Source organism: Salmo salar, chromosome 10, assembly GCF_965601325.2.
Source record: "Salmo salar chromosome 10, fSalSal1, whole genome shotgun sequence".
In the NCBI taxonomy this organism is placed as follows: Eukaryota; Metazoa; Chordata; class Actinopteri; order Salmoniformes; family Salmonidae; genus Salmo; species Salmo salar.
Genome location: NC_138300.1, coordinates 107277501 through 107300400, shown reverse-complemented (window position 1 = coordinate 107300400; position 22900 = coordinate 107277501). Strand labels below are relative to the sequence as shown.

The window sequence follows — 22900 nt, the reverse complement described above, 5'->3', positions numbered from 1 at the left end:
TGCCCGTCACGTGATCGGGTCTTTCTCACAGCATCCCAGGTCCTTCTCACAGTCTACAAGTGAAGACACACATTGGGGACGCAACTGCACGTGTTCTTATCAAATGCCGAGGCGCATATTGAAGACGTTGAAAGAAATGTCCATATTTACTTTTTGTCAGCAAACAAGATGAGTAGGCCTAACGAACAGCAAATGCACCAGCCTATGTCAATCTATTATCCCCCATAATACAAAAGTTGACCAATTGGTCAATTTGTCCTTCTGTGCGAGAAATAAATATTCCAAACATATCCCTCGACTGTCCCAGGCTGCGATAGATCCTAAATTAATACAACCACTAGCATCAAAAAACCTCTCAAAAGCAATGAGGCTGATGCAACAGATCAGAACATTTAGCTTAAAATGTTGATAAACTATTAGCTATTTCTTCACATTATAAGTGCAGCAATGCGCACATGGCAGTAGGCTACAAGAGCGAATGTTCCAAAATCCAATCAATCAGCAGGAAAATACCATTCTCAAAGGTGACCACAAATGCGATTATGCATGTAATGCTTTTAGTATTATTTTCCCCCAACTTGAAACTCACGTGCTGCATATGTATGCCAGGTAGGGTTTACACTCATTGTAAATAGGATTAATGTGCTTAAGTGGCCAAATAAGATCTTTAAAATTAAGTTGTGATACAAACTGTATCAAAACATATAGGCCTATGGGCTAGGCTACATGAGGTGTGTGACTATGATTTGAAAAAGTCTGAGAAAAAAAAGGCAGGAGCTGCGTCTTGCCTTACTGCACACAAGCTGGGCATCATTCAGGTAGGCTACCGCACAGCATGCGGTACCAGAGTGCCAAGTCTAGGACCAAAAGGCTCCTCAACAGCTTCTACCACCAAGCCATAAGACTGCTGAACAATTAATAAAATCGCCACTGGACAATTTACATTGATGGACCCCCCCATTTTGTACACTGCTGCTACTCGCTGTTAATTATCTATGCATAGTCACTTCACCCCTATCTACATGTACAAATTACCTCAACTAACCTGTACCTCCGCACACGGACTTGATACCGGTGCCCCCTGTATATGGCCTCGTTATTGTTATTCTTATTGTATTTACTTTTTATTTTAGTCTACTTGGTAAATATTTTCTTAACTCTTCTTGAACTGCACTGTTGGTTAAGGGCTTGTAAGTAAGCATTTCACGGTAAAGTCTATACTTGTTGTATTCGGCGCATGTGGCAAATAAAGTTTGTAAATGTAAATGATTTGATTTTGATATCGATTCACAAGTGATAATATATAATTCACAAGCGATAGGCTAATATTGTCACCCATCAGATTGTTCTTGAATTAATCTTGTCTTTACATATACTAAATAATGTGTGTGAAATTTGTTTTGATTTAAAATTTACCATTATCATGCACCTGTTTCAAAACAGGGGCAGGGGTTTATTTTCATGCTAGGTAGGCTATACTCTTGTTGTAAAGCGAAGCAATGTGCTTAATATTAGGAAAGTTGAGAAAATATAGTAGGCCTAGCCTATAAAAAGCTGATGGGATCCTCCTCTTCTTAATAGAGGCCAACAAAACTATTTTCTCACACAATTGCATAGCCTATAGAAATGTTGCACAGCATGAGCTCATGGGCTCATGAATTGTTTGATTTTCAATTACATTTACATTGCCGTCAGAGTGATTAGAGGGACAACAGAGTGCTGAGTACCAGGTAGTTAGCAAATGACCATCAGCAGCATCAGAGCTTGGAGAAGTCTAATTACCATGACTAAAAAGTTACGTGGAATTTAACTGCGGTCATGACTCGTGACAGCCGGTTTATCAGTAATATGGTCACCGTAACAGCCCTAACTGAAACATGACGTGATTTATTTAAATATTGATTGGTGAAATCTGTTATGAATGTATTGTCTTGTCAGCAGCTAATGGAGATCCATAATAAATACAAAATACACCCTTGAATAGTCACTTACCCTGCTTTCACAGAGTTGCTCAAACTCCCTGTTTACTGCTGGGACCACTGGGAGACATCATCTGCTGCCTACAAGATGCCATAAGATTAAACATCAATAACCTATTTTCAACCATATTTTTAGCAGGAGTCCAATTGAGATCAAGGTCTCTTATGCAAAGAAGCCATGCAAGGGAGCCCTGCAAAGGAATGAACAGTTAGAATCTTCAGCGTAGCTCTTTCTTACCCTGGGTGAAGGAAGTGTTCAGGACCCAGGCCTCTCTGCTGGACCGTCATGCCTTGGAAGTGGCCTTCAGTCTGGGGGTGTCTGTAAATGGCCATGCGGGTCTGTCCCGGGTGAAAGGGCAGGTGCTGGGGCCGCTGCAGTGCCTCCATGAGGTGGGGGTGGGGTCTCTGGGGAGTGTAGTGTCCACTAGGATAGCCAGACTGGCTAGGGTATGGAGGCCGAGACATTATGTGGGGGGGTGGAGCCCCGCCCTGCTGCATCCCAGGATGCACTGCTCGGGGGTCGTACAGAAAGTTGGCCACTTGAGGCAGGGGCTGGGAACTCCAGCGGCGTGCGGCAGCGTTGTGGCTGTCCAGGTCCAGAATCTCTTTAGGGCTCTCTGGCCGCTCTGAGCTCTCCTCCACCCGAGCATGCTGAGGCTTCATTGGGCTGCCAGCCTCCCTGCTCTCCTTCCCTGCAGAGCCTCCATGGAGGCCCTCAGGCAGGAGACTTGGGGACATCAGGCTGACCCCGGAGCCCTCAGAGCCCAGGGGGGAGCCCATGCTGCTGCCCTCCTTCAGGCACCCATTGACCTTGGCACTGGCTGCAGGTAGGTAGGTGTTGGAGGGCATGGGGTGGCGAGGCTGGTATTGCTGCTGCCTATGCCACTCCTCAGGTGGGTAGCCCCCCAGGCTGTTGGCCTGGGGCTGGGGGTATAGGTGTTGCTGCTGGTACTGGGGGTACATGTTGGTGTGGCCCTGGAGATGCTGCTGCTGGGCCATGTGGTATGGATAGGCAGCTCCTTGCTGGTGGTAGGTGGGGTAGCCGGCAGGGTTATGGTGGGGGTTCATGGTCTGGGGCATAGCTTGGTTTGGGTAAGGCTGCCGATTTGAAGGGGGCATGGGCCTGCCCATAGGTTGACCATAGTGTGGATGTGTTGGGCTGCCCATGGCCCCAGCAACCTGGCCCAGAGAGTGGGGAGGCATGGCTGGGATGTGACCAGGTGCTGGCCCCCTTGGCCCCAGACTGCCCTGGTTACCCAACTGTTGCACCTTGGGACTGAACGACTGTTGTTTATAGATGCTGTTGGGAGGTCCAGACTTCATCATGCTGGGGTTACCAGAGCTGCCTCCAGAATCCCTTCTGCTAGTGGGCTCGCTGGGCCTCTGGTCTCCATGATCGGCTGGGCTGGGCTGGGGAGGCAGCTGGGACACAGGGTGGCTGGGGGGCAGGGAGGTGAAAGGGGCTGGCTGTGGTGGACCAGGGCCGGGCTGGGCCCCCTTAGGGGCGCATTTTGGCATTCCATGCATGGGGCTTGGCTGTGGACCACGTTGAAGGGGATTCTGAGCCACATGTGGAGGTGTGTTCTGAGGGTTTTGGGATCCTTGCTGTGGGGCTTTCTGACTGATATGTTGAAGGATGTTTTGTTGCTGTGCATTCTGGATCATGTGTTGATGGGCGTTCTTAGGGTGAGGGGCATTCTCTGGGATTTGCTGAGTGGGGATCTGGGTTATATGCTGTGGAGCATTCTGGGAGTGCGGAGAGTTCTGGGAGTGAGGTGAATTGTGGGGGTGTGGAGGAGGAACAATGGAAGGGTTGTTCTGTTGAGTGGGAGTCTGGCAGACAGACTGTCCTCTTCTCTCCCCCTCCTGGTTGCCGGTTGTCTCTGAGCTATGTGGGTGTCCCGGCCCAGACGCAGCCTGCTCCCCGGTCCCACTACCCCTCTCCTGTGATCTGCCTAAGTTTGGAGCCGAGGGGCTCTGCATGCCCCCAGTGGGGCGACTGGGAGGCTCTGTGGGACGAACCTGTTCAGACTGGACGGGGGTTATCCGCGTTCCTGTATGGTTGTTGTTGGTTGTTTTGTGATCTGATGTGGACTCTGTTAGGACAGAGAATATAGATGAAGGATGTTACAGTGAACACAAAGGATCCATTTGTAGAACATCTGAGTTTACGCCTCTACAGACGGAGAACATATCCTATTACTTTTCAAGGCACAGACTCAAAATTAACACCATCTTTGATTATATTTGTTTGAGAAATGTTTATGGTTTGTCCTTTTATATAAAACATCTTCTTGCTAGTGTAGCTGCAGTGTGATGACATGTCATCTCAGTTCCACCCTCAAAGCAAGCCGCGAGACTTCATTGAAGTGATGAATATTTAATTAGTCACTTACTGTGAAAAACGATTACTATCACATTGCAAAGAGATGAGGGGAGAGAGTTTGCTTATGAAATAGTCAGAACTTCAGACAAGTCTGAATATTATTTTTTTTGGAGGTAGACGAGGATCCAAGTTGATTTTCATAAAGCTTAGAGGGAGAGTTGTAAAGCAAAGAAGATCATTCCTACCTTTGGGCTGCATGTCTGCGTGATGGGCAGGCTGGCTATCTGGGCCATCGTCTCTGGCAGGACGCAGCAGCTGAATTTCAGGGGGAGGTGGGTGCTGCGAGGGCTGAGCTTGAGTTGGTGTGCTGCCAACTCCCTGTGGGGGCTGCTGCTGAAGGTTGCCCATGAGCTGGCGAGAGGAGCCAGCAGGGAGTCCGGTGGAGGAGGCAGACAGCTGCTGCAGGGCAATCATCTCTGGGCTCTCCAGCATGGAGGCCAGACGCTGCCGTGAGTCCTGATGAGGCATGGGAGGCCGCAGGGCCATGGGCCCCGGGGAGGTGCTGATGCCACAGGGCATCCTGTACTGGCTATTCGGGGGTGGGGGGTACCCTCCAGGGCCACCAGACTGCTCTGGCCAGGGTTTTGGGCCCATGGGACGTGGACCCCCATGGAAATAGGGGTGCTGCTGGTGGTTAGCCATATTCTGCTCCTGCATCCCAGGTCCACTGGGCCTCTGCTGGCCTTGGTGGTTCATCCCTGACCACATGCTAGGAGGCACGCCCATGCCTGGACGGAAGGCAGGGTAGTTGTGTTGTGGTGGGACGTCAGGCCCGGGGTAACGGTTCCCGCCGGGGTGCATGGGGTGGCCGTCGGTGCGCTGGCGGGACGGGTACATGTTGCCTTCGGGCGTGGGGGTGCAGAGGCCCCCAGACTGGAGGGCCACAGGGCGGGGACCCAGTGAGGGGCCGTGGGTGGGACCCATGTAGGGGTGCTGCTGCTGGTGGTGCTGGGGATGGAGAGGCCGGCCATCAGGCCCCACCTGGTATCTAGGGCCAATGTGGTGACCATCCCCCAGGTGTGACTGGAATACAAGGACGTCTATCAGTATGTCTGCATAGCAGCAAATATAACCAACCAACGGTGACAGCAGGAACACACAAAACATTGTTCAGTTTGAGCACACTGTGTGAGCAGAGCAGATAACAAGATAGTTCCTCATCAGATATGTGAAAACTCCATGGGATCATTTTCTTAGCTGATCTCACCTGCATGTTGTAATGTTGAGGCATGTGGTGAGCATTGGGGTCTCCAGGCCGGGGCATGTGTCCCTGTCCAGGGTGAGGGTAGGCGTAGCGGGGGTCCATGGCCATCCTCGGACCATACATGTGTGGACCGTGGGGACCAGGGGGGTGCTGGAGCTGCTGCAGAATGGATGACAGTTCAATATCTCATGTCTAAAATGTCATGCATTCATCTTTCCTCATCTAAAACTACTCTTAACTGTTTTTCTCTTTATTAACTCCACCTGAAGTACTAAAGTACTATCTCCTATGTGAAATATTATTTTGACATGCATGGCCTCCCTTTAAGCCTAAACAAGAACTACATATCAAATAAGCATTCCTAGTTACCTGCTGTGCTGGGTGGTATAGATTCCCAGGGTGGGGTTGTCCATGGGGCATGCTGTGAGGGTATGGGTGTCTGTTGGCCCAGTGGGTGGGAGGGGGAGGCTGGGCCACCTTGTTCCCCTCCTCCATGGCGGTGCTGCCCTTGCCCCCTGGATGTGTCCGTTTGCGCGAGGCATGCTCAGAGGCTCGGCCCAAGCGCTCTGGCCCCGCCTGTTTGGGGCCTTTGCTCCGCCTCTTCTCCTTGCGGTCTCTCTCACGGTCCTCACCACACACGTGGAACTCTTCGTCCGTGTCACCGTCCTCCGACGGCAAATGCTTGAGCAGGGCTCGGCTGAAACAGCGCTCCAGGGACTCCGCCATGATGCTGTACTCTGCCGAAAAACACAGACAGGCACACAGGGCTCATTCATCTGGCCAGTTAAACACAGACAGACAAATATCAGAGTATCATCTGAATGCCATCGCATAGACACACCCCAGCGTTGGCCGGCAGGCTGACCAGCCCAGAGGGCCGTAGTGTGGTTGACCCCTGGCCCCAGTGCCTCTCCCTGGGGAGAGCATTCAGACAGATGGATGATTCCAGACAGGGGGCTTAGCTAGGGGCTGGAATGTCTCTCTGGCAGGCAGGCAGGCAGGCAGGCAGGGCCTGGTGCACTGGAGCACAGCTCAATCACTCCCCATTCATCACTGTCAAATCTGTCAGGGCCAAAGCCACATTACAGCCTAGCTCTCCCCCAAAATTCTCTCCTCCTCCACTTAATAAAATGTATCCATTTCACATTCATAATTCAAGTCCAAAGTCAATCCCCAAAAACATTTTTCACGTACTAGAGGCATTTGAGGGACATCATGCATGAGGTTAAGCTCAAAATGAAGTGTGTGTATTTACCACTGTCTTCCCCATTGTACTCAATGCAATTCTCAAACATGAGCTTCACGTCGGACACAAACTCCTCCTTGGCGATGTACTCTCCTTCATTCAGCTTCCTCTCGATGGTGGACAGGTCCATCGGAGTCTGAGGAGAAATCAGGGCTAACATAAATTGCTACTTGTGGAATGGATGACATCAAATTAAAATGTGAAAAAACTCATAACCGAGGCATCTAACCTTCATTTGACAAAGTTTGGACCCGTCTTTCTCACTGTGAGTTCGCTCACCTGAATGATCTCATTATAGTTGGGGGCATAAGATTCATCCACAGGCTCCAAGAAGGGCCAGGAGTCTTTGTGGGCTTTCAGGGCCTCCAACACTGTGGAGAACAGTTGTAGTTAGAACAGAGGCGCCATCCTGGCTAACTGTCCAGAAGAATCTGCAGCAGGTCAATATGCTTTATACATACAGATATGATACAATGATGATTGCATAGATGACAGGGCATATTCTTTTACTTTACCTTTGTACAACGCCGTATAATCATCATCAATTTCATAGCTGCAACAAAAGATTGAACATTTTCAAAACAAATCCACACAGGTTACTCTCCATAAATGACCAGTACTCTAGTGTTGAGTAGTAGTGTGCTCTTACAACGCTTTCGTCCTGCGGGCGCGTTGGATGGGTGAGTGGGGCTCCAGGTGCAGCAGTTCGGGGGGCAGGTCCTTCCCCTGGGATATCAACCAGGCCTTCTCCTCACGCAGCTTCCGCCGCCGCGCTCGCTCTGGGGGACACAGCAGAACACGGGAACCACAATGAATTACACACAACAGCATGAAGAATAGTGCGCCAACGCTAGTGGTACTTCCTAGCCTCCTTACAGTTTCAAGGGCACTTGTTGCCCATCCGGCCATCTGCTGGTTCGCAGAGTCCATAAAAACCAGGCATAACATCACGAGAGACTGAAGGAGTTCAGAGAAGAGTGATTCATCAACCATCTTTTTGCAGGCATAGCTGATCAAAAGATGAGACAAAGCGATATGTGCTCCTCTATCTTTCAACATGAAAGGCCGCCCCCTGCTGTGCGGATTAAAAGATGGAGGGTTGAGGCTCCGATCCACCCGAGACCATGCAGCCCAGCCGGTCCTGCTGTTCATCTATAATACATTCATGAGGGTCGTTCAGCAGTTAATTAACCGTTGACAGATGACATCAGACGGAGGAAGAGACTCCTGTGATTCAAAGGGCTCAACATTCCCACTCTTAGCCCAATGCAGGATCTTAAATTTGATGACTTTTGCTACTCAGAATTTTCCTGCACCGCAAGAAATGCAGATGAGCTTCTTGATGTACATAAATTGACTGAAAAGCCACAGTAACACACTGTTACATGCGGACCACACCACTCGTGTGTGCATGTTGATTTTGTCCACTCACACCGGATGCGATCAGGACATGCAGGTAGAAATATCAAAATGAGAACCAACTATATTAATTTGGGGACAGGTCGAAAATAATTAAACATTTATGGCAATTTAGCTAGCTATCGTTGCTAGCTAATTTGTCTTGGGATATAAACATTGGGTTGTTATTTTACCGGAAATGCACAAGGTCCTCTACCCTGACAAGTAATCCACAGATAAAAGGGTACAACAAGTACGTATCTAGTAATCGCTCCTCCTGCAGGCTTCTGACTTTATATGGTGGTTGGCAACCAACTTTAAGGTGCATTATCACCATCAACTGGACTGGAGTGTGGACCTTTCAATCACCCACGTGGGTATATGCTCCTAAAAACCAATGAGATGAGAGGCAGGACTTGCAGCGTGTCAAGTGTCACAAATAGAACTAAGTTCTATTTTACCACAGGCTACACAGTTGCTCGTTTACACGGGTGCAATGATTGAATAACGTGCGTGTACATTTATTTTGCAACACCCGCGAACGCAAGCGTTGTGGTCAGCATGTTATATTAATTAACAGTAGTACACTTTTCTAATAGCTAATAACCTAAATTACTGACCAAGCAACATTATGGACTAAATGTTAAAATCCTGTTGCTGCAGGAATATTTTGCTGTGACAATATAGGTCAAATTAAGATCCTACCCCGGTATAATTCACAACCAGGGGCAGTGGATCAGGCAACGGTACCGGCAATAAAAATGCAGAGGTGTGCACGAGTTTGGCTGTCCTTTAGAATCCATCATGTCGTCTTTGATCCCAGAGTCTATTAGTGTAACACTCTGAGCCTCACCCTGTCTACCCCTCCCAGCTCCACTACTCACCCTCCACAGCTTTGACTCTCTCCTGCTCCTCTCTCTGACGCTCCTCCTGAAGCAGCATCTCCTCCTCTCGTTTCTGCTCGGCCAGCAGGGCCTGCCTGTCCATGTCCACATCCCTCTGTTTCTGCTGCTCCACGTCGGCTATGGCCTGCAGCGTGTCCTGGACACACAGGAAACTATCAGTCTACTGGGTCTCACAGGAGACAGGACACACTAAGAACACCAAGAACCATCTATACACAAACACACAGCTGGTCTCACCTCCTCCTCTTGGCTCATGCGTTTCTCAGAGAGCCGGTAAGAGCTGCGTACTGGGGTGGGGTTCAGCAGCCTCTGCTTCTGCTCATTCTCCTGGAGAGGCAAAATAATCAAGATTAAAACACAAATAAGTGGCTTCGTTATTCACACTTGAAATTATTATTATTTTTTTTAAATCACACGCAGTCGCATTGATCACATAACGCTGCCACGGGAGCCAAGCAGACCCTGGGGAATCCTCTGTGCTCTTCCAGCAGAGCTGTGAGGAGAGGAGGAGGGGTCACATGCCCTTGGGCGATTCAGTCTCTGTTCCTCCCCACCCCCTGACTACCCCACTTTAAACCCCACCCACTGCGCTACCCATCACCCAGGGGGTCTCTGACTAACCAAACAAATCAAACTCCTCCATGCTCCCTGTGACATTAACAATCAAACGTAACAATTACCACTAAAAGCCGGGGGAGCGGGGGTGGGCTGTTTCTCATGTGTGTGTGTGTGTTCATTTGCAAACAGATCGTAGCATTGCCACTTCATGAAAAAGCCTATATTGCAGCAATTAGTAAGTTACATGATATACTGTTTCACAAAATGTGTCCATGAGTATCAAAATTGGTCGCTGAATACAACCCGTTAACATTTATACACAGACTACAACATGGGAAAAAGAACTACAGAAGGAAGCTGCAGTCAGAGCGGAGCCCTCTGGGCCAGGGAGTATCTATATCCATGTCAGGCAATTGGCTTGGTGCTTCCTGTCAGAGCCCATCAGATGACCAGGACTGTGAACACCACCAGGGCTAGCCCCTTCCCCCTTTTAGAGTTCTGCCTGCCAGCAGCATGTGGACATGTTCGAGCAAGGCAGGTAGCTCCACTGGTGCTTATGGCCGCCGCCACCACAACTAGAGGGGCTGTAAAAGTGCTGAATGAGCTACAGCTCCCATCCCCCAGTCTTCTCTCTCTGCACCGCAGCACCAGCATGTCCTGGGGCTCCTCTGCATTACCCACAGCACTTAATCCCACACAGGAGATGGACTGCCTTTGGTGTCGCCACTTAAGTGGTCGACAATCCTGCAGCGCATAGGGCCGTCAATCAAGAGGCTCCATCCCACCTCAAGGTGAGCGCCTGCCTCCCGTCAGCGCCCCCACCAAATGGCTGTGACGGCCAGGGCTGTGGACGGGAACTGGAAGAATCCACGCCTGTGTGCACTCACACATGCTACACATATACAACCCAGATGCCTGCTCTGTACCACCAGAGCCTGCACCCGGTGGGAAGGGAATGTTCAGCAGCTTGAGAACTGTGAATATGTCCAGAAAGATACCAGCCAGGCATGCTGGCCATGAAGGACAGGTCACCATCGGTGATCATTAGAAAATGACCCCATGCCGACAGAATGGTCAAAGGGCTTTAGACCGTCACAGACGGGCAGGCTGTGTTGGGTTTCTATAGCAACAGGGCCAGTATGTGTTATCAGACAAGAGAACACTAGGAAATGGTGGGCTCGGGATAGCAGCCACCACCAACCAGAACGTGCTCGTCTCGCAACAGATATACTGTCTAACTACGTATACTCAAAGATAAATGAGTATGCAATGTCTTAAAAGGGCAGCGTTTGAACAGTTAAAACATGGCGTCAATCTTCCAAGGCGAGTCTCATTCCACAGAAGAAAAACTAGTGATAAATGAGCGTCCCCAGCCCCGACTGTCACGCCAGCAGCTGCACACAGGGCAACTGGTCCACAGAGACAGAGAGAGACAGACATGCTTTGGGCCCAAGGCTCTGTAGGGTTTAGAAGCTGGTGTTCTGGGCAAGCAGAGACCAGTCCGCCTCCACACCTGTAGGTACATCACACAGCCTCCCTCCCAGCCTCCACTTCCCAACGCCTACTGGAGTCAATGTCTGAATGAAGAGTGAGGAGAGAAGAGAGCTGTCTGACCTTGAGCTCGATCATGCTGCTGATCTCAGGGAGGAAGTTCTGGCTGATGATGCGGTAGAGGTGGCGGTCCTGGGGGGACGTTTTGTCCTTGATGCTCTCAGCCAGACTGGCCCACTGCTCCTCTGTGTCACACACCAGGGACCAGGCGCCACGCTCACGGTCTGGATGGACAGACACATCATGGTCAACATGAGTCCCAATCGTCAGCATCAATATACATCTCTAGTCAGAAGTAGAAGTCAATCTAAATAGACAATGTTTGATAGCTTTGTCTTTTTGCTCACCTGTGCCTGAGTGCAGACCTTCCAGTCCATTCTCCTTCTTCACTTCGCTCTCCACCTCACTGAAACAAAAGGACAGCCCGTTCAGTATTTACGATGCACTCCAAAGCATTGCATGAACAAGGACTGGGGAACAAAGCTGGTGAAAATATTTATTTCTCCGGAGACATTTTGTTTGAGAGCGGAGAGAATGTGAGACCACAAAGGAGAGACGCTGCTGCTGGTCACCTTAGCTGGATCTCCTCCACTTTCTTCTTTGGTGGTCTTCCTCTTTTCCTCTTCTCTGCTGGTTTGATCACAAGGGCTTCACTGTGGGGGGACAACACCATGAAAAACAAATATCTGCCCACACTTTAAATTACACAGGCCTTTCACCTGGGTAGCTGTTACCGGAGTGACACGTGTAATTAACCTCTAACAGGCTAGCAAGTACATGTAGTTATGGAGAATAACTAACTATGTTGGTGCCCACTTTGTCCTTCCTTAGAAAACATAATTTGCAGTACGAAGTGCTACTGTTTACATGGGTCATTGCATTACAAAAACCAGAGCACATATATAAATGCACACACAAAGTATCAGAGAATCCCAAAAATAATAAACATGGTTATATACACTAGCATTGCGTTCACGTACTGTAACCTCTATTGGTGAATTATGTGCAAGCAAAACCATCCAACGTCTACAACTGATGTCCTATGGCGCAACCCTCTTACCGGAGCTGCTCTGCTTTCCGCTTGACCGGCTCCTCTTTGTACATGCGGGTACCATAGAAGTACCAGTAGAGGGTACCGTTCCCATCTTGACCCAACGGCTCCACGCGCAGGCTGTCCGCATCCAAACCCTGGGATCAAACATTGCATGGATTAATAATGTACAGTACCAGTCAACAGTTTGGACACACCAAATCATTCAAGGGTTTTTCTTTATTTATATTTTTTAATAGGGAAGACATCAAAACTACGAAATAACACGTATGGAATCATGTAAGTAACCAACAACAACAAAAAGTCAAACGAATCTAAATATATTTTATATTTGAGTTTCTTCCAAGTAGCCACCCTTTGCCTTGATGACAGCTTTGCACACTCTTGGCATTCTCAACCAGCTTCATGAGGAATGCTTTCCACATATGCTGAGCACTTGTTGGCTGCTTTTCCTTCACTTTGCAGTCCAAATCCTCCCAAACCATCTTAACTGAGTTGAGGTCGGGTGATTGTGGAGGCCAGGTCATCTGATGCAGCACTCCATCACTCTCCTTCTTGGTCAAATCGCACTTACACAGCCTGGAGGTGTGTTTTGGGTCATTGTCCTGTTTAAAAACAAATGATAGTCCCAACTAAGCCCAAACCAGATGGGATGGTGTATCGCTGCAGAATGCTGTGGTAGTCATGCTGGTTAAGTGTGCCTTGAATTCTAAATAAATTCACTGGCAGTGTCACCAGCAAAGCACCCCCACACCATTACACCTCCTCCTCCATGCTTAACGGTGGGAACCACACATGCGGAGATCATGCATTCACATACTCTGCATCTCACAAAGACACGGCGGTTGGAACCAAAAATCTAAAATTTAGACTCATCAGACCAAAAGGCAGATTTCCACCGGTCTAATTGCTCGTGTTTCTTAGGACAAGCAAGTCTCTTCTTCTTATTGGTGTCCTTTAGTGGTTTCTTTTCAGCAATTCGACCATGAAGGCCTGATTCACACAGTCTCCTCTGAACAGGAGGCGGCAGGTAGCCTAGTGGTTAGAGCATTGGTCCAGTAACCAAAAGGTTGCAAGATCGAATCACCAAGCTGACAAGGTAAAACTTTGTCGTTCTGCCCCTGAACAAGGCAGTTCACCCACTGTTCCTAGGCCGTCATTGTAAATAAGTATTTGTTCTTGACTGATTAGTTAAATTAAAAAGGTTAAATAAAATAAAACTGGAAAAAAACAGTTGATGTTGAGATGTGTCTGTTATTTGAACTCTGTCAAGCATTTATCTGGGCTGCAGTTTCTGAGGCTGGTAACTAACGAACTTATCCTCTGCAGCAGAGGTAACTCTGGGTCTTCCTTTCCTGTGGTGGTCCTCATGAGAGCCAGTTTCATCATAGCGCTTGATGGTTTTTGCGACTGCACTTGAAAAAAACGTTCAAAGCTATTGAAATTTTCCACATCGACTGACCTTCATGTCTTAAAAGTAATGATGGACTGTCGTTTCTCTTTGTTTACTTGAGCTGATCTTGCCATAATATGGACTTGGTCTTTTACCAAATAGGGCTGTCTTCTGTGTACCACCCCTACCTTGTCACAACACAACTGATTGGCTCAAACGCATTAAGAGGGAAATAAATTAAACAAATTAACTTTTAACAAGGCACACCTGTTAATTGAAATGCATTCCAGGTGACTATCTCATGAAGTTGGTTGAGAGAATGCCAACAGTGTGCAAAGCTGTCATCAAGGCAAAGGGTGGCTACTTTGAAGAATCTGAAATATATTTTGATTTGTTTAACACTTTCGGTTACTACATGATTCCATATGTGTTACTTCATAGATTTGATATCTTCACTATTATTCTACAATGTAGAAAATAGTAAAAATAAAGAAAAACCCTGGAATGAGTAGGTGTGTCCAAACTTTTGACTGGTACTGTATATTTACATTTTAATTCACTTCATCAGGTTAGATAGCACTTCTTCAGCCAGTTACCATAAATGGTGTGACAATAATTCACCATCACTACAGCAAACAAAAAATGTGTTTATCCAGTAACTGTTTTCCCCATGCTAACTCTGAAACAGTCATAACAGGAGTTAAGGAGTTGTGTGCGCGCATGCAGTACCTTGAGCAGGTCGAAGACATCGGCAGCGTCCAGGCGGTAGTCACACAGCCTGTGCAGCAGTTCTACCTGCGTGCGTGGGGCCAGCTCCTCAAAGGGCCCCTGGCGCAGGGGGTTAGGCTTCCCCTCCTCCAACTCCCAGCGGTAGTTGATGATGTCGTCCAGGTAATCGCTGAATGCCTGGGGGCTGAAGGGGAGAGGAGTGATTAGTCCCATATGTTTTCCCACACCTAGTAAAGCGTCGCCATTAAATCTCTGAGACAATGACATCCTAGTATGACAATACAATAGTAAGGAGGGCTGGGTATTAACAAAACCATATTGAGATCTACTGCAATGAATTTGGTTGGAGCAAACTAGTCAAGGGTTCCTTTATAACATTGGATAATTTTGTTGTTTCTAACCCATTCATGTCACATATTCAATCTCTTCAACTAGAAGTCATTCATTCTCAAACGCCTACTGTTGTTATAGTGTCAAAAGGTCAAAACTTGGAACATGTGCTTTGTATTGATACCAATCTAGGCAATTAAAATGAATGCTGATTGAGCGATGGTTGGACAGAAATTACAACACAATAATCCCCCTAATATAAAGACCTTCGAAGAGACCATTGGGATCTGACAAAAGCAGCACCATTATTCACTCACTTCCAAATCCTTGTCCTTAAAGTTAAGAAAAGCAGGCTGTCCATTGTGATAGTCATGAAATAATTCAAGCTGCCATACCGTAGTAGTTTGAGGAAAAAGGAATGCAAAAAGAAAGCCATTTTGTTTGCATTTGAGTGGGTTTGTATTAGTGATGCAACGATATCGATATCCTATATTTTCCTTGCCAAAAACAACCCCATTTTAGCGGCCTTTTAAGCATTCTAGTACAGTTAAATAGTTAACACACACACGCGCGTGCACAGCGGTCTAAGGCACTGCATCTCAGTGCAAGAGGCATCACCACAGTCCCTGGTTCGAATCCAGGCTGTATCACATCCGGCCGTGATTGGGAGTTCCATAGGGCGGTGCACAATTGGCCCAGCGTCATCCGGGTTTGGCTGGGGTAGGCCGTCATTGTAAATACGATTTTGTTCTTAGTTGACGTGCCTAGTTAAATAAAAGGTTACACACACACACTGACCAAGAAGTTATTTTGTTGGCATTTACGTATGTCCCCATTACCAGTAAAACATAATCAAAACCTATTTCTATCACTTACTTACTGTGCTGTTTCGTTCATTTGTTCAGTCGTTCCATTCTCAACCAGGATTTCATCATACATATCAAGCAGTGAAGTTTCAGCTCTCTGTCCGTGGCCTCTCTTCTTCGGTGCGCACTGTCACTGTGTGTCACCGTTTCCATCTTGTCCAGCTGTGTATGTAACATTTCACAAAAACCCTGTTTCTTGTCTGCATCGAAGTAGCGGTCCTTGTACATAGCGTTGAGCATGGTGGCGACACAGTAAAGAGAGAATGCCACCGAATCGCTTGTTCACAGCCTGTGTGGGCAGTTTTGTTGCCGAGGCAAACTGTCAAGGGCAACTGTTTCATTCACCAATGTGGACCAGTAAAAACATCCACCTCGTCGGGAAAAGTGGCCATCTTTACTCCATAGAAACTAGTCAGCACTAACATCACATGAAGTCAGAATGGGCATGCGCACTCCACTGTTATGTGACAGAATCGGTGGCGTTAAAATGAGGAATTAGAATACTACACTAAACAAAAATATAAAAACGCAACATGTAAAGTGTTTGTCCCATGTTTCATGAGCTGGAAAAAAAGATCCCAGAAATGTTCCATACGCACATAAAGCTTCTCAAAGTTTGTGCACATTTGATTACATCCCTGTCAGTTTTGTTGAGCAGGCGTTTCAATGCCATGACAGAGGGTATCACATCTGCTGCAGGCGCAGTTGATGAGCTTATTTATCGAGACAGTTGTTTGAATGGAGCTAGCATGTTCATGTTTCCAAGTTTCAAACATGTTCGCAAATGCCATTGAAATGGCAACAGCGGTATGACAACCAGCATATTCATGAGCATGCAATACGACTTTCCTCAGTGCGAAATCCTCGACCCACTGTGCTGTCAGACTCAGCATGCTCATGGTGCTGATATCGCTGGTCCAAATGTCAGTCGTGAAGCTAATAGCAGTGACGCTATTACTGTTTAACTCCACTGGTGCAACATCTGAAAAAAAGTACCCCAAAAAAAATTACGTGTACCGGTGCTCAACCGGTCGGCGAAAGCCAACATCACCCATGATAGAGAACAGTTGATTGTCAAGGGCTATGAATACCATTATCTTGCCGTTAATGGATTTCGCCTTTGAGTTGTCCCGCTGAAATGATCTTACTCTTTCAAATGACTGCTCAACTTGTTGACTGCTCGATCCATACAGCAGACATTGTGGGCTAGGTTAGGAATGCTGTGTTGCACGTGTAGCGCAAAATTTTACGTAGCGTCATTACGTCATGTACCTACATTATATACAAAGATGTTCTCATCTGTGTTATATAGGTATAAACGTCAGTTTTGACATCGGTTTTGCACATCGCCGTTAAACTAGATAATCGGGCCGATACCGATGTTGGCATTTATAGCTAATATCGGCCGATTCCAATATGTTCACCGATATATCGGTGGATCCCTAGTTTGTATCATTGTTCTAAGTTGGATGCTGGTAAATAAAATGTTGGTTCTGGGTCAGATCTCTGAATAATCTGGAAGCCTTCAGATCCCGCTCAGTTGCATAGAAACAAGGAGTCAGGACAGGGGTGAGTGCCAACGCAACATGAGAAAATGAGAAAGAAAATAGCTTATCTTGAAAGAGCAGTGTGCACTTTCAGACAGCTGCAGCTCCCCCATCTCCCCCCCATCCTCTGCTAACACACCACCACCCCCCTCTCCAGCTCCGCCGGAGCGTTTAACGAGTGCGGATGAAAAGGGCAGCTCTGTGAAAGGCCAGAGCCAAGCAGCCACCCCCGAGATGCCAGTGGCTGTCCAGCCCAATAAGGCAAGCCTGGGTGCGGAAACTAGACCAGTCCTAACCTCTCTCCCCAGTCACAGGCAGATTGGTGCCTGGCCCGGTAGTGCTGATGGAGCAAGAACAGGGGGCTCACTTATCAACAGTGAGTAAATGTCTTACTAAATTCTGGTGTACGTTTAGATTCTAGGATGTGCATGCGCCACAAATTATTGGGATTGATCAAACTGTCACACACAGCAAGTTTTCATTGATAAATCAGAGCCATATTATATTTGTTCAGTAGTGAACAAGAGCTACAACCCCACCTGGAAAACACCCTCCACCTTTTATGGTAACAAAAACACCCTCATTTTCTGTATGATTTGGAAATGTTGGAACTGTGCCATGATAATTCCTAAAAGACAGTGCCATGGCAAAAACAAATCTGTACAGGTGTGGGCAGACTAGCACAGTGAACCCCCCCCCCCCCCCCCAAATGCATGCCACCTAGCGAGTGGCAGACACTGGCCACGCATTCTTACAAGACTGATTGTCCTTTCGAACTATTTAAAAGTAAATACTACAGCCCACACATCTATGCAAAAGACAAATTGTTTGTTAAATTTTTTGTTTCTCAATACATGATTGTGTTTCTATTAGCTTACCATTTCTACAATTTGAGCAAACACCTCAAAAACAATCCTATTTGCTTGCAATACAGTTGATCAACCTTCTAGAAGTTGTGTACAAACATGGCTTGAGAGTAGCGTGAAAATATGCACTCTCATCAAGCTCAAAATTTTAATACCAACCTTTGCAAAAAACTGGCACATGCTAAGGTTGAGTATTTTTTGTGTGCACACACCTTTGATCAATGAGGCCCCAGAAGAGGTGGTAGTAGTGGGTGGAGGCCCCTTTTGGACTAGAACATTCATTTTACTTTCCTGTGCTCTTCCCACTCCCTATCTCACACTTACTCATCAAATGAACTGCCCCCCACCAGGGAAAAATCTTCCTAAACCTAGCTTCCTTTGTGAGAACTCTCACTCAGTTGCAAAGGCTGATTTAAACACAAGCTGTTCACATTCTGATGTGCTCACTACTAACAGGGTTTGTGACTCAAACTTCCTGTGTTTCACTGTGTGCAGGCCCATACGGGCCCCTGGATGTTGTCACCAAGATGGGGAAGATAACAGACCAACGTTGCGTTACAAGAAAGGTAAATGCTGCTGTGTGCTAGTGAGCAAAAAAGGTAGACCTAGTCAATATTAAACTAATAAAAATTAAAGGATGTGGGAAGGCCGGGGGTACTACTTACGTGATGTCTGTGCGCTGGTAGCATCCTTGCAGCAGTGAGACGAGGAGGTCAGCCAGAAAGTCTATGTCCTGCTTCTGTAGCGCCTCTTCCAGCTCCTACCACACAGACACACACAGCAGGGAGAAGAGCTCAGCCAATGAGTTATATGGAGATCCTCTTTTTAAGGTACACAAAAATATTTGTTTTAAAGTCCGCATATTACATTTTATGGTTGGTATTAGTCACAGGTCGGCACGTAAAAAAAGAAAAGCTGTGTGATTCCAAAGTGATACGGATGACCTGGAGTAAAACGGTAGGTGGTGATGAGAATTTACGGTTTCCAAGACACAGTTTGACATTTTCAATGAAACAGGAGCTCTCGTAGCAAAACTTCGTTGAAGTGTGGATATTAGAACTTGTAAATTGTCAGAGCCATAGGGGACCAGAATCAGGCAGTATTTCACCTCGAGTCGAACGCGCTTGATCATGACAAACAACCATACTAGATAGGCTGTGTGTAGGGACCGGTGATTGAGTTGCAGTGGGGAGGGGGGACTAGCTCACATGTTCTCAGATGAGTCCTTTCTGCCAGCGGTTGGAGGCGAGGTTCAAGTTCAACCCTGACCCCTCTCCTGCCTGGCATTGTGTGGCCACCATTGAGGGTTTATGAAGCGGCAGTAACCGGGAGAGCAAACTCTAAAGGCCCTGAAAGAGCCAAGGAGAGACGGCAGCAGGAGCCTAAGGCCACCGCACAGATCGACCCCCCTCTCCTCCACTGATCAACCGGGCCACAGCGCACCACACAGTTACCCAGCATGCTTGCTCTCTCCCCGGGATACCCAAAGGCCCTCAGCTACAGAGCAGAGGCTGGGCAGAGACAAGGGAGGCTGAGGGCAAAAAACACTAATGCAAATTGCTCTATCAGCCAAGTGTCCATTTTACTTAACCTTTCTTCCCACTTTCCCAGGATACAAAGCGACCCATCAGCATTGGCTATTCCCCTTAAAAAGTAATCCGCCTGCAGCTGACTCCCTTCTGTCTCCATCGACAGAACTCACTTCTAAATTCCCTGCATAAAACACATCTCCCTCCACCAACAAACCTCCCCAAAGAAAAAGCATGGTGAAAGTCCAGAATTAACTGAAGGGTGAGGAGGCCCATTTCATTGTACAGCCACAGCCTGCAGATTGCTGCCTCTCTCTAAATAAAACCATCTGAGTGCCGGGGTCACTGGGGGGGTCAGCCTCCACACCTCCTGGCTGTGGAGAAGCAAGGAAGCTAGGAGTCAGCAGGATGAAAAACAAGGGGGAGGGAGAGAGAGAGTGGTTTAAAAACAAGATAATATGGATGTTTCTGCTTTGGGGTAAAAAAATACAAATAATCAAATAGCTACTCAGGACTGGTTGGTGGTGCAACAGAAGCATGCCAGAGCTAGCTGGGCTGATTCCTTATCTCCAAGTCCTATTATTAAAAAAGCAGAGTTCATTAAGCTGCTTGAGCACATTTCAATGACCAATTTAAAAACTTATTGATCATGCTTGAAAATTAGACAGATTCTAATGGATCTAAAGAATAATTCAATATGAAGACCTTGGGAGGAGGGAAGCTCACAACCCTGGGAGGGCCTGGAACTGGGGGGGCAGAAACCACAATAACATACACTAAGGTCAAAAGTTTTACAACACCTACACATTAAGTTTCTCTTTATTTTTACTATTTTCTACATTGTAGAATAATAGTGAAGACATCAAAACTATGAAATAACACATATAGAATCATGTAGTAACCAAAAAGTGTTTTGAGCTGTCCTTGCCATAATATGGACTATCATAACCACCCCCCTCCCTCCCCCCCTTTGTCACAACAGAACTGATTGGCTCAAACGCATTGAGGAAAGAAATTCCATAAATTAACTTAACAAGGCACACCTGTTAATTGAAATGCATTCCAGGTGACTCCCTCATGAAGCTTTGGGCTCCCGATTGGTGCTGTGGTCTAAGGCACTGCATCTCAGTGCAAGAGGAGTCACTACAGTCCCTGGTTCGAATCCAGGCTGTATCACATCCGGCCGTGATTGGGAGTCCCATAGGTTGGTGCACAATTGGCGCAGCATCGTCCAGGTTTGGCCGTCATTGTAAATAAGAATTTGTTCTGAACTAACTTGCCTAGTTAAAACATTTTTAAATATGGTTGATAGAATGCCAAGAGTTTGAAGAATCTACAGTTGAAGTCAGAAGTTCACATACACCTTAGCCAATTACATTTAAACTCAGTTTTTCACAATTGCAATTCCTTTAAATCCTAGCAAAAATTCCGTCTTAGGTCAGTTAAGATCACCACTTTATTTTAAGAATGTGAAATGTCAGAATAATAGAGAGAATTATTTATTGCAGCTTTAATTTCTTTCATCACATTCCCAGTGGGTCAGAAGTTTACCTACACTCAATTAGTATTTGGTATCATTGACTTTAAATTGTTTAACTTGGGTCAAACATTTTGGGTAGCCTTCCACAAGCTTCCCACAATAAGTTGGGTGAATTTTGGCCCATTCCTCCTGACAGAGCTGGTGTAACTGAGTCAGGTTTGTAGGCATCCTTGCTCGCACACACATTTTCAGTTCTGCCCACAAATTTTCTATAGGATCGAGGTCAGGGCTTTGTGATGGCCACTCCAATATCTTGACTTTGCTGTTCTTAAGCCATTTTGCCACAACTTTGGAAGTATTGTCCATTTGGAAGACCAACTTGCGACGAAGCTTTAACTTCCTGACTGATGTCTTGAGATGTTGCTTCAATATATCCACATAATTTTCTTTCCTGATGATGCCATCTATTTTGTGATGTGCACCAGTCCTTCCTGCAGCAAAGCACCCCCACAACATGATGCTGAAACACCCGTGCTTCACGGTTGGGATGGTGTTCTTTGGCTTGCAAGCCTCCCCCCTTTTTCCTCCAAACATAACAATGGTCATTATGACCAAACAGTTCTATTTTTGTTTCATCAGACCAGAGGACATTTCTCCAAAAAGTACAATCTTTGTCCCCATGTGCAGTTGCAAACCGTAGTCTGGCTTTTTTATGACGGTTTTGGAGCAGTGGCTTCTTCCTTGCTGAGCGGCCTTTCAGGTTATGTCGATATAGGACTCGTTTTACTGTGGATATAGATACTTTTGTACCCGTTTCCTCTAGCACCTTCACAAGGTCCTTTGCTGTTGTTCTGGGATTGATTTGCACTTTTCGCACCAAAGTACGTTCATCTCTAGGAGACAGAACACGTCTCCTTCCTGAGCGGTATGACGGCTGCGTGGTCCCATGGTGTTTATAGTTGCGTACTATTGTTTGTACAGATGAACGTGGTACCTTCAGGCGTTTAGAAATTGCTCCCAAGGATGAACCAGACTTGTGGAGGTCTACATTTGATTTTCTGAGGTCTTGGCTGATTTCTTTTGATATTCCCATGATGTCAAGCAGAGAGGCACTGAGTCTGAAGGTAGGCCTTGAAATACATCCACAGGTACACCTCCAATTGACTCAAATGATGTCAACTAGCCTATCAGAAGCTTCTAATGCCATGACATAATTTTCTGGAATTTTCCAAGCTGTTTAAAAGGCACAGTCAACTTAGTGTATGTAAACTTCTGACCCACTGGAATAGTGATACAGTGAGTTAAGTGAAATTAATCTTTCTTTAAACGATTGTTGGAAAAATTGTGTCATGCACAAAGTAGATGTCCTAACCGACTTGCCAAAACTAGTTTGTTAACAAGACATTTGTGGAGTGGTTGAAAACGAGTTTTAATGACTCCAACCTAAGTGTATGTAAACTTCCAACTTCAACTGTATATTTTGATTTGTTTAACACTTTTTTGGTTACTACATGATTCCATGTGTTTTTTCATAGTTTTGATGTCTTCACTATTATTCTACAATTTAGAAAATAGTAAAAATAAAGAAAAGCCTTAATGAGTAGGTGTTCTAAAACGTTTGACCATTAGTGTAGTTCGCTACCAGTAATGCTGAGCGATTAGTGTTTCTTGAAGCCAACTCAAATTTTGGTTACATTATAAAAAAATAGAAGAAAAAAAGAAAAAATATCACCGTTGCCGATTTGGGTTTTGATAATTTTTTAAAACAAATGCAATTTGAGGCAAAAAGTTTAAATTCAATTGCCAAAACATTGAAAATATTCCATTGTCCACATTGGGTAGACATCAATACAAAAATAAGAGGACTATGAAATATGTCAGT

General features: G+C 46.4%; 1 protein-coding gene across 2 annotated transcripts in view; it reads right to left on the bottom strand.

The window, feature by feature from the left end:
* LOC106561369 (chromatin remodeling regulator CECR2) overlaps positions 1-22900 on the bottom strand; it is a 53036-nt gene that overhangs the window by 3838 nt on the left and 26298 nt on the right. The window contains exons 2-18 of one of the 2 annotated variants that reach the window (XM_014125244.3): positions 18675-18769; positions 14401-14584; positions 12288-12415; positions 11800-11880; positions 11575-11633; positions 11291-11451; positions 9356-9445; positions 9098-9254; positions 7465-7594; positions 7331-7368; positions 7095-7186; positions 6825-6951; positions 5939-6306; positions 5573-5728; positions 4551-5388; positions 2218-4075; positions 1993-2060 (exon numbers count right to left, since the gene is read on the bottom strand). In XM_014125244.3, coding sequence (XP_013980719.3) covers positions 2012-2060; positions 2218-4075; positions 4551-5388; positions 5573-5728; positions 5939-6306; positions 6825-6951; positions 7095-7186; positions 7331-7368; positions 7465-7594; positions 9098-9254; positions 9356-9445; positions 11291-11451; positions 11575-11633; positions 11800-11880; positions 12288-12415; positions 14401-14584; positions 18675-18769 — 4611 coding nt within the window. In that variant the 3' untranslated portion in view covers positions 1993-2011. The remainder of the gene's footprint in view (positions 1-1992; positions 2061-2217; positions 4076-4550; positions 5389-5572; positions 5729-5938; positions 6307-6824; positions 6952-7094; positions 7187-7330; positions 7369-7464; positions 7595-9097; positions 9255-9355; positions 9446-11290; positions 11452-11574; positions 11634-11799; positions 11881-12287; positions 12416-14400; positions 14585-18674; positions 18770-22900) is intronic. The other variant, XM_014125245.3, reaches the window with a different exon arrangement.